The sequence below is a fragment of the Penicillium griseofulvum genome (assembly GCF_001561935.1).
Source record: "Penicillium griseofulvum strain PG3 chromosome Unknown contig_84, whole genome shotgun sequence".
Lineage (NCBI taxonomy): Eukaryota > Fungi > Ascomycota > Eurotiomycetes > Eurotiales > Aspergillaceae > Penicillium > Penicillium griseofulvum.
The window spans coordinates 2,374,512-2,391,832 of record NW_024467475.1 but is presented as its reverse complement, the minus strand read 5'-3'; the positions used below and the strand labels follow the sequence as shown (position 1 = coordinate 2,391,832).

At 47.8% G+C, this 17,321-nt stretch overlaps 8 protein-coding genes across 8 annotated transcripts; 3 read left to right on the top strand and 5 right to left on the bottom strand.

The window, feature by feature from the left end:
* Positions 1 to 150: 150 nt before the first annotated feature.
* Positions 151 to 2,245, bottom strand: yvc1 (putative potassium ion channel Yvc1; the record flags this gene model as incomplete). Its single annotated transcript, XM_040793137.1, has 5 exons — positions 151 to 557; positions 614 to 754; positions 801 to 1,735; positions 1,792 to 2,119; positions 2,170 to 2,245. The coding sequence occupies 5 exons, from the start codon at positions 2,243 to 2,245 to the stop codon at positions 151 to 153; spliced, it is 1,887 nt and encodes a 628-aa protein (XP_040645104.1).
* A 601-nt stretch (positions 2,246 to 2,846) lies between these two features.
* PGRI_054230 (translation initiation factor eIF2 subunit alpha) lies at positions 2,847 to 3,956 on the bottom strand (the record flags this gene model as incomplete). The annotated part of the gene is made up of 4 exons (XM_040793136.1): positions 2,847 to 3,321; positions 3,383 to 3,590; positions 3,663 to 3,807; positions 3,879 to 3,956. 4 exons carry the CDS (start codon positions 3,954 to 3,956, stop codon positions 2,847 to 2,849), a joined length of 906 nt encoding a protein of 301 aa, XP_040645103.1.
* Positions 3,957 to 4,607: 651 nt separating this feature from the next.
* Positions 4,608 to 7,114, top strand: PGRI_054220 (SulP family inorganic anion transporter; the record flags this gene model as incomplete). Its single annotated transcript, XM_040793135.1, has 5 exons — positions 4,608 to 5,074; positions 5,153 to 5,710; positions 5,759 to 5,782; positions 5,832 to 6,351; positions 6,419 to 7,114. 5 exons carry the CDS (start codon positions 4,608 to 4,610, stop codon positions 7,112 to 7,114), a joined length of 2,265 nt encoding a protein of 754 aa, XP_040645102.1.
* A 561-nt stretch (positions 7,115 to 7,675) lies between these two features.
* On the bottom strand, positions 7,676 to 10,404 carry PGRI_054210 (CENP-A-nucleosome distal centromere subunit CENP-L; the record flags this gene model as incomplete). The annotated part of the gene is made up of 4 exons (XM_040793134.1): positions 7,676 to 8,640; positions 9,108 to 9,673; positions 9,733 to 10,242; positions 10,295 to 10,404. The coding sequence occupies 4 exons, from the start codon at positions 10,402 to 10,404 to the stop codon at positions 7,676 to 7,678; spliced, it is 2,151 nt and encodes a 716-aa protein (XP_040645101.1).
* A 501-nt stretch (positions 10,405 to 10,905) lies between these two features.
* PGRI_054200 (oxidoreductase, short chain dehydrogenase/reductase family superfamily) lies at positions 10,906 to 11,780 on the top strand (the record flags this gene model as incomplete). Its single annotated transcript, XM_040793133.1, has 3 exons — positions 10,906 to 11,503; positions 11,564 to 11,660; positions 11,714 to 11,780. The coding sequence occupies 3 exons, from the start codon at positions 10,906 to 10,908 to the stop codon at positions 11,778 to 11,780; spliced, it is 762 nt and encodes a 253-aa protein (XP_040645100.1).
* Positions 11,781 to 11,879: 99 nt separating this feature from the next.
* Positions 11,880 to 12,449, bottom strand: PGRI_054190 (GNAT family N-acetyltransferase; the record flags this gene model as incomplete). Its single annotated transcript, XM_040793132.1, has 1 exon — positions 11,880 to 12,449. The coding sequence occupies one exon, from the start codon at positions 12,447 to 12,449 to the stop codon at positions 11,880 to 11,882; it is 570 nt and encodes a 189-aa protein (XP_040645099.1).
* A 327-nt stretch (positions 12,450 to 12,776) lies between these two features.
* PGRI_054180 (uncharacterized protein) lies at positions 12,777 to 14,164 on the bottom strand (the record flags this gene model as incomplete). The annotated part of the gene is made up of 3 exons (XM_040793131.1): positions 12,777 to 13,132; positions 13,591 to 13,957; positions 14,012 to 14,164. 3 exons carry the CDS (start codon positions 14,162 to 14,164, stop codon positions 12,777 to 12,779), a joined length of 876 nt encoding a protein of 291 aa, XP_040645098.1.
* A 1,308-nt stretch (positions 14,165 to 15,472) lies between these two features.
* PGRI_054170 (Winged helix-turn-helix transcription repressor DNA-binding) lies at positions 15,473 to 16,935 on the top strand (the record flags this gene model as incomplete). Its single annotated transcript, XM_040793130.1, has 4 exons — positions 15,473 to 15,872; positions 15,933 to 16,062; positions 16,117 to 16,565; positions 16,622 to 16,935. The coding sequence occupies 4 exons, from the start codon at positions 15,473 to 15,475 to the stop codon at positions 16,933 to 16,935; spliced, it is 1,293 nt and encodes a 430-aa protein (XP_040645097.1).
* Positions 16,936 to 17,321: the final 386 nt, after the last annotated feature.

Here is a 17,321-nt window from a genome sequence, read left to right as displayed (position 1 = left end):
GAGGTTAAAGATTCGATGAACACCATATACACTTATACAAAGACGGGTCGACCTCGTGACTCCCAATATATTTCATAATGTCCTAATATGGGAGCGAGACGTTGCTGTAGCATGCCAATATATATATATATATCGTGCCTTGGACTTCCCCTAGCTTGCTCCGCCCGTCTTCATGTCCACTATCTCCTGAGTCAATCCCTTCACTGTCTCCGTCAACATTTTAACCTGCTCCTTCAGCTCCCTGAGTTCATATGTACAGCTGTCAACCTTGATATCCGGCGTGGACTCTACTACGTGCTGTTTCCAAGTATCATCAAGATCAAAATTGACTTCCTTGGCCACATGCTCCCATTCCTGAGCGCAATCATCGTCTTCTTCGCCATGGCGGCGATTCCATCGAATTCGGTGCGCCTGGCGGGTCTCAACCCAGGCTGTAACGACAAGCAGCGGCGAATATATCACGCCCATTACAATGTCATTCACCTTGGCGTAAGCCTCCCTTGAAAGCCACCACTCGAATGGGGCTACCAGAAACACAATCTCGACGAGGTTGAATGCTATTACCCAAATAATTAGCCAACATGTGTTATATCTGCATTGAGTAAATACGTACGTGGGATGAAGACATTTTCATCTGGGGCGCGGACAAACTGCATGGTTTTCTGCGCGAAGATGGCCATGTACTCGTCCGTGGCGTTGCCAGAGATATCCTCATATGCGCTGTTGTACAAAGCGATGAGGATATTCAACAAAACTGATATTTGTTAATACCAGCCCAAATAAGACGAATGCAAACTTACCAGTCATAACAATGAAGTTGAAAACATAGTAGAGGATGATGCCAAAGGGAAATGCAAAGTCCTGGAAAGTGTCGAACTCAGGGCTCTGCATGATACTGTTTACCATCCCCTGGAGAATGTTTCGGTGGAGTGGAATATCGGGATCCACCTGAGCCATGCCAACAAAGGCCTGGAAGAAACCAGCCATAACCACAAACAGAAGAGCGAAGAATATCAAGCTCTCCTTCATCATGACTCGAAGAACCACAAACATAGCACCGAAGAATTTGAACGAGTCAAGATATAGCATCATGCGTATCCAAAACATAGGGCCCGCAAAGGCTAGGAAGTTGTAGCTGAGCTCGTTGTATAGCCGCCTTTGTTCATCATGGGTAGACGGCGAGTGTGCCAAGGCAACAAAGCGCAGGGCAAGGGAAACCGCCATGATGGTGTAGAGGGTTGAGTTGAAGGCATTCCAAAATTCCAAATAATTCCATCCAACCTTCCAAAACTTAATTCCCTCGTCGCAGATGAACCCAAGAGTCATACCGTAGAGGATGGCTTCGGCCACATCCAGGTCACCGGTTGGGTTCACAGTATTGATAACCGCAGTATAAACCGCAAGGTAAATCAAAGAGAACAAAATTTGGCAGACATTCTGATACAGAGGAGTCCGCATCCGATCAGGATGGAAATGAACCCAATATTCGGTGTTAGACTTCTCGCTATATTCGACGAAGTTAGTTGGGTTGCCCTCTTCCTGGCAGATCCAACCTCTCCACAGGTACTGGATACATTTCTGGTACGGTGCAGAGCTGATGATCCTTAAGGCATGGAGATCAACCGATCGTTCGATGACATTGGCGGGATCAGTCTCTACACCTTCACTGAAGATAGAGTATCGCTTGAGAAGAATGTCTCTGAACACATAATCTTGGTTCTGCTCGGATTCGATACTGTTCGAGTTAGTAAATAGTAGAAAACGCGAAATGACGAAGGGTGTATGTATTACATGCGCTTGGCGATGACCTCGCAAGCCACAGCCCGAACCTCATGTAGATCGGAATCCCAGAGCTCGACGGATGATTGAATCTTGAACCATCGCAGACAAACCAGAAGACAATAAACAACGGATGCTTTGTAATCATCCCCGCCAGCCTGCCTAGCAGTCTCAACCACATCATCCGTGATGATACGACTGTTTGGGTTGGTCAAGACATTCTCCTCTACTTCACAGGAGACAACCTGCTCCATTTGATATTTCAACCGAAGGGCAACCTTCGCGATTTCCTTTGAAGCATCAGACGTGTCAGTCTCATCGGCAGCATAGGCAGGTAGCACTACGACTTTGTTAGTAGTTGTTCCAAAGAGCGCGTAGAATGTGACGTACGTCGACGACGTTCCACCTCGACACGGTGCCGTGTCCTGCCAGGATCGGTGGTAAAGATATTTTTCCAATGTACCATATTGTTAAAGAGAAAAAAATTGAGAGAAGGAGTGAAAAGAAAGGGAGAGTTTTCACCGATAGTTTTTATCTTGAGGGGGCACCAATGATGATCGGCGGGAGATTAAGCTTCAGCTCCCCGCTGTTGGGGCAGTTCATCGCATCTGATCTCTTAAGAAATTGATGTATCTACATGTACGGATAAGTACGGAGATGTACGGAGATGTATAACTTCTACAAGGATATTGCATTTGAAAGCATTACTGGCATTGAACGTCTCGGTTGCATCAAACATTATGTGCATCAGAACTTGCACCCTGTGTGGACCCAGAGTCTTTGACAGACGGTGGGAACGAGGATTTCGACCGCAATTGGTATCCAGCGCATACACAGGCGTGGATATGTCATCCCCAGACTCGAAGTTCAGACGACTGCCCTGGCTAAAGAGCGAGTTCTGACTGCAATCCTGCCCACCAGCACACTGACCCATCGAGCCTTTCTCCGATATGTGCAAGCTTTTTCTATCCATCTTTGACCAACTCTCCTCTAGTGGTAATTCCAGCTTTAGATGCTAGCGCTGATGACCGCTATATGCCCCTCAACTCGGAATTGTAACCCGTTGCTTACTCGGGAACGCCCTCATCACTTTCCGAGTCCTCGTCTCCGCTGACCTGGGTGTTCTCACGCTCACGCTTCTCCATAAGCTCCTGCAGGATTGCATCGTCATGCTCAGTGACAGCCTTGGGCGCCATCTTCACGGTGCAGCTACCGCCGTTCGCCTTGATACGCTCTTCGATTTTCACAATGGCAGCCTCAAGCAACTTGACACCGAGGGTCTTGTCGAGACATTGACTGGCCAGGACGTAGAGAGGAGGAGCGACCAGTCTGACCTTGATCTGGTTCTCGGGGGTGTTGTCGGCCTCGGCGGTGCGAAGGGCATCCTTGACGGCATCGATTCCATCGTAACCGAAGCAAGTAACCTCAATATCGGCACGGACCTTGGTGGGGTGGGGGGTGAGCTTGCTGTTGATGTATTGCTGCAACTCGCTCTTGACAGCTTCATTGGGGAAGGTGATCTCATCCCAGACGTTGGGGTTTCTGGAAAACAACTGTCAGAGGGATTCAAATATATCATGAGACAAAAAGAACGAGAACCTACGTAATAGAGATCTTGAAGGCATCGTGTGCGTGGCCGTATTTTTGGTTCAAAGGCCACCCGATGGTCTCGTATAGGGTCTCCAGCGGGGTCTGAGTGGCCTCTGCGACATGGCGCATGATGGAGTGCACTGCCTTGCTCTTGTTGTAACGCTCCTCGCACTTGATGACGTCCTCTGGGGACACACGACGCTTCGACAGATCGATGTAACCTTCAAGTTGACAAGTTAGTTCTCGGTTCTACCAGGCGAACGATAGATGCTTGCCTTTCTCCTTGTCGACACGAAGCACGATGACGACCTCGTTGCGCCCAATGCGGATGAGCTTCTGGATACTGCGAATACGTCTGCGGGAAAGTTCTGAGAGGAGGATCATGCCGTCGATGTTGTCGTATTCAAGCAGCTTCACGTATGCGCCCATCTCGGCGATCTAGCTCATTTCACACAAAAATCAGTTCCTGTCGCTTTGGTCTCTCACTTCATGATTCAGTTAGTCCGTACCTGCTTGACATTCACCATGACGAAGCTGTCCACCTCCGGGTACTTGTCCTCATAGAACCGACAGTTTGTTAAAGACATCTTGGCGGGGTGCTGTTTTTTTTTCTCGGGGAAATCTTAGGTGCAAAAGGGACGGATTTGATGGCACAATCGAAACGATCGAGACGGTGACCAATGGGATATGAGTGATCGTATGGCCCGGAAAACAGGAGCGCAGAGGGGATAGGCGACGTGAATGAGGCACAATCTATCTCTTTGTGGCGGACTTCAAAACCCACATTGACCTGATCAGTCACGGGACCAGTTAACACGTGACTCTTACACACCGCCTTCCAATGTTTGATCTTGGCTGACACATCAATCAATTACGTCAACTGAAAATCAACCGCAAGATGGGCCGTGGGTGTTCCTTGTATAAATAAGTCTTCAGTACTTGATGGCACTCGACTTTCTACATTCAGAGAACTCCCTGATGTTCTTAGGATCATGATTGTTCTCCTAATTGTATAGTCATTCTCCAAGGATCTGCATTGAATTAACGATAACGCCTGCGTTCCCCGCTTATCGGTCCTAGCGCGCCCTTGCCTAACCGACAAAACAATTTGGGGCTGGGCAACGTTGTTGGCCCATTGGTTTCAATCTTTTACATAATACCATGACCAGCATTCATGGCGGCCTATTTCGGGTCTAACTCTTCGACCTAACACTCCTCAAATCTCTTTCCAGAACATCATGTCTGAGACAAGTTCATTACTCCCTGGGGAGTCCGACGGACTTGGACGTAGGACTCTCCGAGACCGCATTGTCGATGCTTTCCGCTCATCGCCTCAAACCGGTCTTGGGATTTCGACGAATTCTAACCATGACGATCACACGGGACATGACAGCCAGGCTTCCACTGGGGCTACGAGCGAACCAGACGTGAGGACTCGGCTTCTGGAATCGTATCTTCAAGCTGGTCCTGCGTGCGGCGAAAGACACTGCAGCCACGGTACATTCTCGCCCCAGATAGATGTGGGAAGACAGGCATTTGTTGGAGAATCGGGCAATGGATGTGGATATAACGGGCACGAACTGGCGGACGGCGCAACCGGTCGCCCTAGAGGTGTAGTAGACCACCCGGAGTCGGTCCCAGATTCAGAGACTCCGTCACAGATGAAATCATCATTCACTTTTCCAATAACCGACACGAATAAGCAGTAGGTCGTATCTTATTCATCCGCTGCGAGCACTCTCGTAGCCTGTCCCATGACTGGGAGCTGACGAATCAATGGCAGATACATATCATATTATATTCCCTTTTTGAATTGGATCCAACAATACCACTGGTCCTTCCTGCGCGGAGATCTCATGGCTGCGTTGACCGTGGCATCCATCTACATCCCGATGGCCCTTTCTTTGGCTTCCAATCTTGCCCATGCACCACCCATCAGCGGCCTCTACTCCTTCGTCATCCATCCTATGATCTATGCCATCCTAGGAAGCTGCCCTCTTTTGGTAGTTGGGCCGGAAGCCGCAGGCTCCCTGCTAACGGGTGCTATTGTCAAAGCAAGTGTCATGCAGGGAAACTCAGGCGAGGACGACCTTACAGAAACCGCCCTTATTGTAGGAATCGCTACTGCAATGTCCGGGGCAATGATATTGATTGCCGGATTGACCCGCTTAGGGTTTTTGGACAACGTTCTCAGTCGACCATTCTTGAGAGGGTTCATCACTGCTATCGGCTTTGTGATTTTTGTAGACCAACTTATCCCCGAATTGGGTCTGGCTGAGCATGCCAAAGAATCCGGTGTCAGCCATGGCACCAGTGTTGAAAAACTGATTTTCATCATTCGGTATGCTCGAGAGTGCCATGGACTAACTGCTATCGTTTCGATCGTTAGCTTTACTGTCATTATGGTGTTCAGGTGCGTTTCGCAGCCCCGGGTTTACGTTCGTCATACTGATTGTCCGCAGAACTTTGAAAAAGATGCTGGTACCGCGTATCCCTCAGGTGATTTATTTCCCAGACCGCTTCCTTGTTGTTGCCCTGTCGGCGGTTTTAGCTTGGTACCTCGACTGGGAATCTAAAGGGCTCGAAATTCTTGGACCTACAGAGGTTGGATCTGGAGGGCTATTCGCTTTCCATTGGCCTTTCCAGCTTGCGCATATGAAACATGTGCGCACAGCACTGAGCAAATCGTTTATTATCGCCCTACTTGGCTTCTTTGAGTCATCTGTTGCGGCCAAGGGGCTGGGCGAAGGAAATTCTAATGGAATCAAGGGAATGTTCATGAGTGCCAATCGTGAGATGGTTGCACTAGGAGTTGCCAACGTCGTCGGAGGTTGCTTCTCTTCTCTGCCTGCATTTGGTGGATACGGGCGAAGCAAGCTCAGCTCACAGACAGGAGCACGGTCACCTATGGCTAGTGTTTTCCTGAGCATTATCACATTCACATGTGTCATGGTGCTTTTGCCTTATCTCTACTACCTCCCGGTTCGTCCCTCTCAAACCTATGCCTGTGTGCTTTATCTAAATGCTGACGACTTTAATTTTTCAACAGAAAGCAGTCCTGTGTTCCATGATCTCCGTTGTAGCTTTTACTCTAGTGGAAGAATGCCCGCATGACCTGCTCTTCTTCATCCGCCTGCGGGGCTGGTCAGAGATCGTCCTCATGCTTCTCATCTTCATAACAACAATCTTTTACTCTTTGGAACTGGGCATGGCGATGGGTATGGGCTTGTCAGTGATAATCCTCATCCGACACGCAACGCATCCCCGAATCCAAATTTTGGGCAAGGTCCTCGGCACAACCGCGCGTTTCGACAACGCCGAACTCCACCCGGAAAATGTGGAGCTAGTCGAAGGCGCGCTAATCGTCAAGATTCCCGAGCCCCTAACATTTGCGAACACAGGCGATCTCAAAAACCGTCTGCGACGTCTGGAACTCTACGGTTCCAGTCATGCTCACCCTTCTCTACCGCGCATGCGCGCACCAGAGCATAATAAGAATATCATTTTCGATGTTCACGGCGTTACGAGTATAGATGGGTCTGGTACACAGGTTCTCTCAGAGATTGTGCACGCGTACGCGGAGGAACACGTCAGAGTGTTCTTCTGCCGTTTGCCGAATCGAAGCGTGTTCCGCATGTTTGAGCGAAGTGGTATTGTTGAGAAGTGCGGCGGATTGACTCATTTCGTGCCCAGCGTTGATGAGGCGCTGCGGTTGGCGGAATCCGAGAATCAGACGGAGATATAATATCTGTCTACATATCTTGCTACAAAATTGGTGACGTGTGTTTGGATACGGGTTGGATATCTGTATGGACCTATATTGCATTTTGGTCGTCAAAACAAAATCAACAAAGTCGCTCTACCTGACATTTTGTCACAGAGCAACACCATCCCAGAGAAGATGATGTATTATTTCTTCCCGAACAATAGGCTTTGGTTCAATGTGAACTGAAGTAAACACTTATGCTTTACTATGCGCTACGATCAGCTCCCTGGGCGTGCCATATTGGCGATGAAAGACGTCATTGCAGCATCCGCAATACCACAGTGATGGAACACTGGGTCAAGCATGACGCTAGAAGCTGCGGTCTAGCTGCCCCGGTTCGCGCTTGGTTGCGTTGTCGTGTATTGGCGACGAGTCCAATGGATTGGATAATTGAATAGCCCCAAGAGCAAACCCATGAGCTCTGTGGATCTAGGTAGGTCATGCTGATGAGTCGCATTGTAGACCGACTGCTCGTTCAGAGCTTCAAGGATATTGCAACGCGCCCCAGTTTCACACCGGGACAGAAAAACACCCAGAAGTTCACGTAGTGGAGTGATCCTCCAGAACAGCCTTCTGGATCACCGAGCGTAAAAGACATTCTCCTGCCTCCAAAGCAAGCTCATTCTTGTCGCCCGGAACTCGAGAGCTCTTATCCACATCCCCAGTATCCCTATCAGCAGCCACAACCAGCTTCACACGTCCTTCACCGCCCAAAACGAAAGCAGCACATGCAATCTTCGAGAGTCGCACATGCTGCTTAGCAACCTTGTCTGAAGAAGACCCATCCAGATCCAGCTTCATGGCAAGATGCGTTTCGAGGTACGAGGTAAGATTGGCGATAAAAGGGCTGCGCAATTTATCTTGAAGACTGCGCGACTTGGGGGCCGACTGTTTAGGCTGATCACGCAGAAAACCCGCCAGTGAAGCGCGCGTGACGCTAACATTAAGGGATCTCAGCTCTGGCGCAATCGACGGTGAAAAGGACAGCGTGAGTTGTAACTCCTTGATGACCTCCTCGACTGTGTCACTTGTACTTGGCTGCTTAGTGCGCAAGGTATCGAGATATGTCTCTAGACCAGCACAGAGAAAACTCGAAGACAGTCGGAGGGGCGAGCAGTAAGTGTCAAAATTGGTAGATAAGAAGGTGAGGAATGTTTGCCGGAGTGCAGTTGGGAATCTGGTTAGGAGGAGGGGGAGAGATGTGGATCCAGTGCGCTGATTTGGGGATGATTTTGTGTCAGCGAGCAACGCTGCTTTGTAGATGATGTTTTCGTATTTTAGCGTTACTAGAATGCCAGGAAATGTGGTGTTCTGAGATCTGCTTGGCCCATCGTCGCGCACTGATTGAGGAGCGATTGGCCGCCATAGACAATCTTTTAGGGCGCCTGTTTTAGACAGCGCGTCATCATCTACTGCACCAGAGCTTGTATGAATACCAGGGAGGACATCTCCGGTGAGATGGTCACGTAGACGCGTTGCATATGTTTTCAAGGCGGCTTGGTTGTCTAGGAGGGTTTCACAGTCGTTCCCATGATGGAGAGGGGATAGACGGTGTATGGTCCAAGAAGTATTGAACAACTGTCGTGAGCCTGCTTGTTCCATGGAAGCCAATGTGTGAGTTTGCAATAACCCCGGCTAATTCTTATGCTCCAATTGAAGCATATCATCGCGGAAGATTGATACTTGGCGATGTACATAGCGACGCGTGCTGGTTGCAAACAAAGCAAACATCTACAACTCCCTAAATCACTTCGAGTACATCTACGAGCACTATTTTGTTTTGGAGAAGAAGATAATAATAATAAAAGGGAATGCAAATACAAATGCAAGTGGCTGAAACGTTCATATACCCAACTCCAGTATATCCCCAGTGTAAAGATTTTGACTCCGGGCGCCTCCAACGCTTAAATGTATCATGCCTGCCATCCTCTTGTGGGATGGCAATCTGGACACCCAAGAACAATTGGAATACCATTCCATATCCAGACGTGCTCTACGTCGTGATGTATCGCATGCCGAGCTTTCAATTCAGCTTCAGCAGCAGCAAACCAGATATCTTGTACCGAACTATGTAAGTTCCGAGTAGACGAGCGCGCAAAAACAACCGAGTTCATACGATCCTTTTCATAACTCGTCGTATCTTTATGGAAGTTGTACATAAAGTCCTTGCGTTGTGTTCGCTGGTTCCCACCGTCCCCGATCTCAGCGGAGAAGAACTCGACGATCCGCACGAACGGCGCCAATGTGAGCAACGAGCTAATCCATGAGTCATCAATCTCAGATTGGCCATCTGGAGACATAGCGAAGCGTATATATGAAACAAGCAAATGCATGCAATGGTGTGTCGCAACCAACGCCGCCGTGTCGGTGAAAGGGGGGCTTTGGAGAATCCGGGTTTGTAGCTCGCGGTACATCATCTGGCGTATATCGAGTGGTAAGGGTACAGGCAGCTGGCCTGCCTCGTATTGTTGTACGAGCGTGTGCGTGTGCTCGCGCCGGGCGGATGTGTATGTTTCAAGGAAATAAAGGGTATAATACCTGGTAGAGAAAAGAGGTTAGTGACTTGCTATAGATAAGCATTTCCCCGAGATTCTTACATGAGTGGTGCAAGGTGGAACCGTATTCTAGCTATGCCACGTTTGACAAGGGCATTGCGCTCGTTTCGGTTTGCAGGAAAGGAGGCCCTCATGACGGCCGGTTCGGTCTGCACGAACCGATCGAGGATCCGATCCGCCAGGTAGTAGCTGAGCCTTGAGCATAGCATTTGTCTTCGTCTCAACCCATGCAAGTATTTGAAGGTATAGAGATGGCCGCCCCTAGCGCTTTTGGACGGTGGGAATAGGTCTGACAAAAGCACCACATCGTCGCCTGGGTTTCGAGTATATGCGCGGGTATCGTCGATTGGAGATGGAAGGGTACCGTGGCGACGCAAGCGGAGATACTGCCGGACAATATCATGTTCATTCCTGGTGAGCAGTTGGCAAAAAGCCTTGCAGACGAGTCTCAGCGAATGGAAGTCGGTGATGCCGCAATATGCAAATATGCGGATTTGAATCTCGACGGGAAGATCCCATGGTGATGAAACTGAGGGGTCTGCATGGTCGTTTCTGGTAAGAGAGTGAGCTAGTGAATTGGCAGATTGTCGCAAAAGATCTTTACCTCAGAGACGATGATGATCCACGCTGGTCCTTGGCACCCGCCTTTCTTCTGTTATGGATCGCAGCCCGGACTTTTTGAACGGAGAGGGCGAATTTGGCAAAGCCAGTCATTCTTAAGCCCTAGAACACATGAATTGACTGGCTTCCAACGACAGGCGCACTTTATGGGGGCTCATCGGGATAAAACAAGCTGACTGAAGGGGCCAAAATTAAGATAGCTAGACCCGATCCTTAAATAGCACATGACTAAGCCCCTCGATGGTCCACTCTGATTGAGAGATCGACGAGCGTCGTAGTATCGCAAATTGTATGATAACTGTTGAGACACATATCAAGCTTAGCTCTCGTGTCGACGAATAAAACGACCAGACGTAGTCGAAAGTAACGCCCAACAAGGGATAGCCCCACCTAACTGTAAGAAACAATCTGATAGGAAGATATACGGAGAAAACAAATGTTATAGGAGCATATCAAGCTACATCTGTGTTTTGTACAGAAGCAATTGGCAACAGAGGGGTTACGTCATCACGCCATCACTCAATGGCGTGCTCAATGCAGATATAAAGACCTTCTGAAACCAATATCTTCAAACATATTACTTCAACTTACAAAATGACAAGTAACATCCTCATCCTAGGTGCCACTCGAGGACTGGGTGCCTCTCTACGGACACTGTACTCCGCAAAGACAGCGACCCATGTGTTTGCAACCTCCCGATCCTTCAATCCAGAGCCAAGCGCAGGAGTCACCTGGCTGACAGGAATTGATATCTCTAAACCAGATGTTGGTGACAATCTTATTTTGCAGCTTCCACCTACAAAGCTCTCAACAGTCATAATCACCGCCGGATACTTTGGATTTGAAACATTTGAATATCCGAACTGGGAGAAGGAGGTTCAAATGTATACAACCTCTGCGATTGGTCCCGTCTTTGTGATACGCAATCTTGTCAAAGCCGGGTTGTTGGACCAGGGAAGTAAAGTGATCCTTGTCAGTAGCGAGAGCGGTAGCATCACATTACGCCATGAGCAGGAAGGCGGGGGTAACTTTGGTCACCATGCTAGTAAGGCTGCTTTGAATATGGTCGGGAAGCTTTTGAGTCTGGACTTGAAGTCGAAGGGAATTGCAGTTGGCTTGGTACATCCTGGATTTATGCGGACGGAGATGACGAAGAGCGTTGGATTCGATAAATACTGGGATGCAGGTGGAGGTGAGTAACCTGTGCACTATTACAGGCATTTGATCTAACCCGATATCTCTCGGAAAACAGCTGTGACACCTGATCAAGCAGCGAAAACACTTGCGTCTTTCATTGAAGGGTTTGATATTAGCAAAACCGGAGAATACTGGGCGCCAGCAGGACCAAGGTAAGATGTTTGACTGCATATTATTAAATACAAAGCTAATATATCCATCGCAGAGATATCGGCACCGCAGAAGCTGTTCTCGGGAAGAACCTGCCGACTCCTTTGCAACTTCCATGGTAGAGAGTGAAGGGATGAACATGAACCACCAAAGCCACAGGTCCCGCTTCTTTGCTCAGATATCAAGTACCAAGTACCAAATCTAGAGTAGCAGTTTCAATCTTATGATTGCTGTGCATGCGGTCTGGCACACATAAACACTAAATCCCTCCCCATGTCCTTTCGTTCTTCACGTCCGACAACCTTCACACCAAACATCTTCGTGTAGAAAGTCTGCATGCGCTCATCATCAGTGAGCAACATAATCCGACGTAGATGTGGCATGTTCTCCTTAGAAAAGGTCTCGGCAACACAAGAGATAAGCCATTTCCCAAGTCCGCTACCTTGGTACTCGGGGAGAACGTAGGTATCCGACAGATAAGCAAATGAACACCCATCTGTGACCATACGAGCAAGTCCAATCTGCTCAGTGTTCTCTGGACTCGGCGTGGTAGAATCATTTGGGGGTTGGGTCCACCTGTACACGCCGAAACTCAAGGCGCCATGGAGCATCTGCCATAACACCTCCTCTGGGAAGGGGGATTTGACCCAGTATACGAAGTCGCTACCGAATGCGGCATTGACTGCTTTGACAGACAGTAGGCTTGGTTCGGTTGAAATGAAGAATTCACGGTTGGAGTCTCGGGTCCACGTTTGAGGTGGGAGTCCACTTGTTGGCGGGGCAGAAGACATAGTGGATATGAAGAAATTTGCAGGTTGCTAAGTTGCGCTCAAAAAGATATACCCTTGGTGTTCAAGAAATTGATGTAGTGGTAGTGGAAGGAATTTAGCCTGTTATCTAATTGAGTCATACCTAGGCCGGTTAGACCTCATCTGCAAGTTGACAAATCAGTCTTGTGAACAACACGAGAAATTCAAGCCACTTTTCGTGGGAAAACGGATCACAAGGAGCAGAGCATCGAAAGAAACGAAGATTTGAGATTAAAGTTGCATGGGTTTGAGTCCAGAAACCATTTATCATGCCCTGAAAGAGTGAGACAAGAATCCATGAACTTTTCTCTAGGCTTTCTTGCCAAATTGCTCATAACTAACTGAGATCTCATCCGTCCTTTCAATTCCCGCGGCACCTTGAAGAATATTCTCATTGCTAGCGTTTTGCGCGCTATTCTTCATGGTAGTTGTGTGGTAAGTAGTATTCCGCTCGTCGGCTGATTCAAGGTCGGATTTCGAAAACTTGCCCCATTTTCGACCGCTTCCATACATTGGCAGTTTGTAGGAAGTGTTTCCCGAAGAGCTGCTCGTGTCCTTCCCGTATTTGATGCGGATGTAGAGGGGACGAAGGACGGGGATTGATGAACACATGATCGTGACGCAGCTTTCGGTGGCAGACCAGATGAGCATTGGTACCGTATCATCTGGAGTCATGTCAGCTCTAACATCACAATAAATGGTTGAGGGAACGTGCATATGTACTCAGATGCATTCAATCCCCCCAGGGCTTTGGTGCGGATAATGCCACATACTCCAGCACTAGGATGTACTCGTCAGATTGATATTCAAGAGAATGGAATTCCGAGACTCACAATACTCCAAGACTGAGACCACAGGCAACAGTTATTTTTTCTTTCTGTTTCATATTGAGATCCCAGATAACGAACCATGGGAGAATCGCGAAGGAAAAGTCTGCGGCGACAAACCATGCTGTAACAATCCAGGATTAGTATTCATGTATGCAGGAATTGTCAGCCTTGTGATGTCTTTTCAGTAGTCTTCTCAGATATCATTCTGTTTAGATAGGTCGACGGCAGAAGGCTTTGTGAAATGGACTTTCCAAGTATAACCTTTGACAACCAAGGGCAACTGGGGTACTCACATCCAACAGTATAACCAACTTTGGAAAAATCGAGCCAACAATGACCTGGGGCGGTTCGATTCCAAGATTTTTCCACGGGAATGCACTGCACTATAACAGTAATGCTGGCGAAAAGCGTGATAAAGGCAGTGATTCCAAGACAAGCCCAGATAAACCAGATCTGAATTTTATTCCTCACAATTCGAAGAAGGAATACCCCAACAGCTGCTTTACCCACACCAATGACCATGATTCCAGCTACCTGGCTGAATAGCTCATACATGATAGCCGTAGAATAGATAACCGGGTCGCCGACATCAGCGTATAATCGCCCAAGACCATAAACGCTTGCCGCTGTGACAAAGGCAGTGTAAATAATTTGCAGAGCCTGCAACGTGTTAGAATTTTCACGATAATGGCGGTAATAGGTTATTGTACTCACCAGCGCAATCAAAACGAGATAATCATCAAGACCAACGGAGTTCAGGATGTATTTTCGGGTGTAAAGCCTCAGCCCTACAAAGACGGCGAATACAACAACCTCCACCCAGTGAACTGCATTGGTCATGGGCCCTAAGCCTCCGTACACACCCATATTGAAGATGGCTGCAGGTTTAAGATAGGATAGAGGGAGAAGAATCTGAATGACAGAGACAATGCTGTTTCATGTTTCAAAAAAACAGGGTTTGGCCTCTAGTTTAATAGTATAATGGTTTTACGTTCAGATATATCAACTCCCGTGTCTACAGATACACCAGACGTTCGGCACTACCCCCTGAGCGACGTCATTTACTACCAAAGATCACGCGCAACAGTATACAATGACTTGGATATTCAATCCTGTCAACTTCCATTACTTTGTAAGGAGCTATACTAAACTTATATGGGCAGTGATCCCACGAGCTCCACAATAGGATTAAAGAACGTGCACGTACTGCATGCCTTTTACTCCATAGCTTATATAATTTTTAGCCTTTCTACGCTACAGATCCATATTTGTCTAACTTACTAGAGCATAAGAATTTATTATAAGAATGGCCATCTTGCGAGATATCCGAGGAGCTCGTACAGATGTGGGTCGGACACGACCAGAAGCAACATATGCCCTGTTCAAGTCTAGATTTAGGAGTGGAGGAGGATGATCACTTTTTCAATTCTAGAACAGCGATGAACCTAACTTGGATTGGGAATGTGTTTCTAAGCTTGGACAGATAGTTGTATTACAAATGCCTTGAGATTTGACAAGGATGATCCAATTATCAACATTGGTACTTTGTACTGAGACACTGCCGCCCAGAACCCTATATAATTGTGCTTCTTAAGTTCGCTCATTGGCATTATTTACAAAATTAAAACAAGAAAGAATCTCTAAGAGACTATCATATGCAGTACGGAGTACTCCGTATGTTGTACTCCGTGTCTTAATTCGACCTTACGACCTCAGGAGACGTGTGGCTCCGGTGGCGCCGGAGGGCTTGACAGATAACGGCGCTCCACCGCAAAGCAGCGCTTCCCGCTTCCCCGGCTACATTTTCTTGTCGTAGTGCGGCCCCCGAATAGCGATCATTTCTGAATGTGGTTAAGTGAGTGGATATCACCTCGAGAGAAATGTAGGCTATCACAATTCTAACAGAGGGGAATTTGAACTGAACCTTGTACTGGCGAGTCTATGGAGGTCCAGAGACATAGTTAACTTTGCACATCTAGCCCAACCAGGTAATCCGCTGGGAATTGACCTTGGCTAGGGAAACCCCTGAAGGTCATGCCGCGGCCTTTGGTGTAATTTCAAAGGCTCGGGTTGCACTTATACTGTAGCTCGAACTGTCAATCTGATTGATACCATTTTCTTATTATCCCATCCCTTTCCATCTCCTGGAGACCAGGCCAAAGCTTGAAGCGTAACATGTCATATCTAACACAAATTGTTTCAGCACTTGCTGCAGCTAAGCCTAAATGGCTTAGCGGCAACGAAGTCGAGCATATCCAAGGACAAGCAGCAGATCGACCGCCGTCTGAAACAAACAGATTAATCGATACCCTCGATGCTGTTCAACCTGAGGTGTTTGGCGGCAACGAAGTCGAACGTCTAAAGGTACGCGCTGCAGCACGTCGATTACTTGCCAGAGTAGAGACACCATATGAGCGTGCCTGGGGCTTCTGCTTTGAACAGCCTGTCGTCTTTGCTGCTCTACAGACATGCATAGACTTGGGTCTTTGGAAGTCGTGGACAGCTGTTGGGGGTGAGAAGTCTATTGACGAACTGGTCACATTTACCACACCCACTATCGATACAAACCTACTACGTAAGCTTTCACTTCGTAATATTCATAATATAACCACGCAAAGCTCATGACAACATACAGGTCGATTGTTCCGCTTGCTGGCTGCTTTCAATGTGGTAGAGGAGACAGCAGAAGACAGATTCAAACCAACTCCGTTCTCTAACGCTATCGGCGATGAGAGCACCAAGGTCCGCGCCTCGCTTCAAGCAGCGTAAGAATATCCTCTACTACTATCCCCGTGTCTCATTAACATTGGTCGTTTCAGAACAAATCAATACATTGCCGCTGGCCATAATTTGCCAGCTTATCTAGCAAAAATATCTTACAAGGAGCCCACGGAAGTAGACACGAATAACCACTCGGACAGTGACCCGGACGGTCTCAACTTCTTCGGGCGGTTGCAGAAAAGCCCCGCTTGCTTTGAAGCCTTCACTGGCCACATGGAGGCCTGGACAGCATGGAAAACTCCGTGGACTAAGGTCTACGATACAACAAAGCTGCTGGAGGGTGCCAAGCTGGACAATGGCTCTCCATTCGTGGTTGATGTTGGTGGGAACACTGGGATTGATATTTCCCACGTTCTTGCAAAACATCCAGAGCTTCCTAGTGGATCGCTCATCCTACAAGATCTTCCAGAAGTGATTGCCAATGCGCAAGTTGATGAGAAGATCACGGCAATGGCTCATGATTTCTTCTTACCTCAGCCAGTGAAAGGTAAGAACAATCCCAGTCCAGAAAGACAGATGTAACTACTAACACCCAAGGCATAGGGAGTCGTGCATACTTTATGCACGCAGTTCTTCACGATTGGCCAGATGATAAGGCTAAGCAATTGCTTGTGAACACCAAAGATGCAATGGTCAAGGGCTACTCTAAGCTTTTTATTTATGATATTGTTCTTCCAGTAACAGGAGCGAGCATCAGCCAAGCCACAATGGACGTGGAGATGATGTCGTTGTTGTCGGCTGCCGAGCGAACACAAAGTGTATGGACGAAGCTGTTGACCGATGCTGGGTTTCAAATTGTCAACTTTTGGCCCGACCCTCAACAGTATGAGATGGTTATTGAGGCCGAGATTGCCTAGGTTTGTTTTACTACTAGGGGTAAAATTGAGGTCTTTCGATGTCACCCTCTCATATAGAATCCAACATCCTCGAACATCTTCACATTGGTGAAAAATAACACATTACGCAGCCTGAATGCTCCAGTTTCAATCTCAACATGCTAAATCATATAATAAACATGACTTCGACCCTATAGGTAATAAAAATTGACCTTCCAGAACTTCAATGTCCATCTCAAAATGCCTTGGCATTTGCAAAGTAGGCATTGAAATATCCCCCCAAAGCTCGGCCGAGACATCAAATGGCGACATACCAGCAAACAAATACCCCAACACATACTCCAATGCACTCCGCAATTGCGTAGAGAGTGGAGAGAATGGTGTTCACGATAACCCCCTCGGCACGT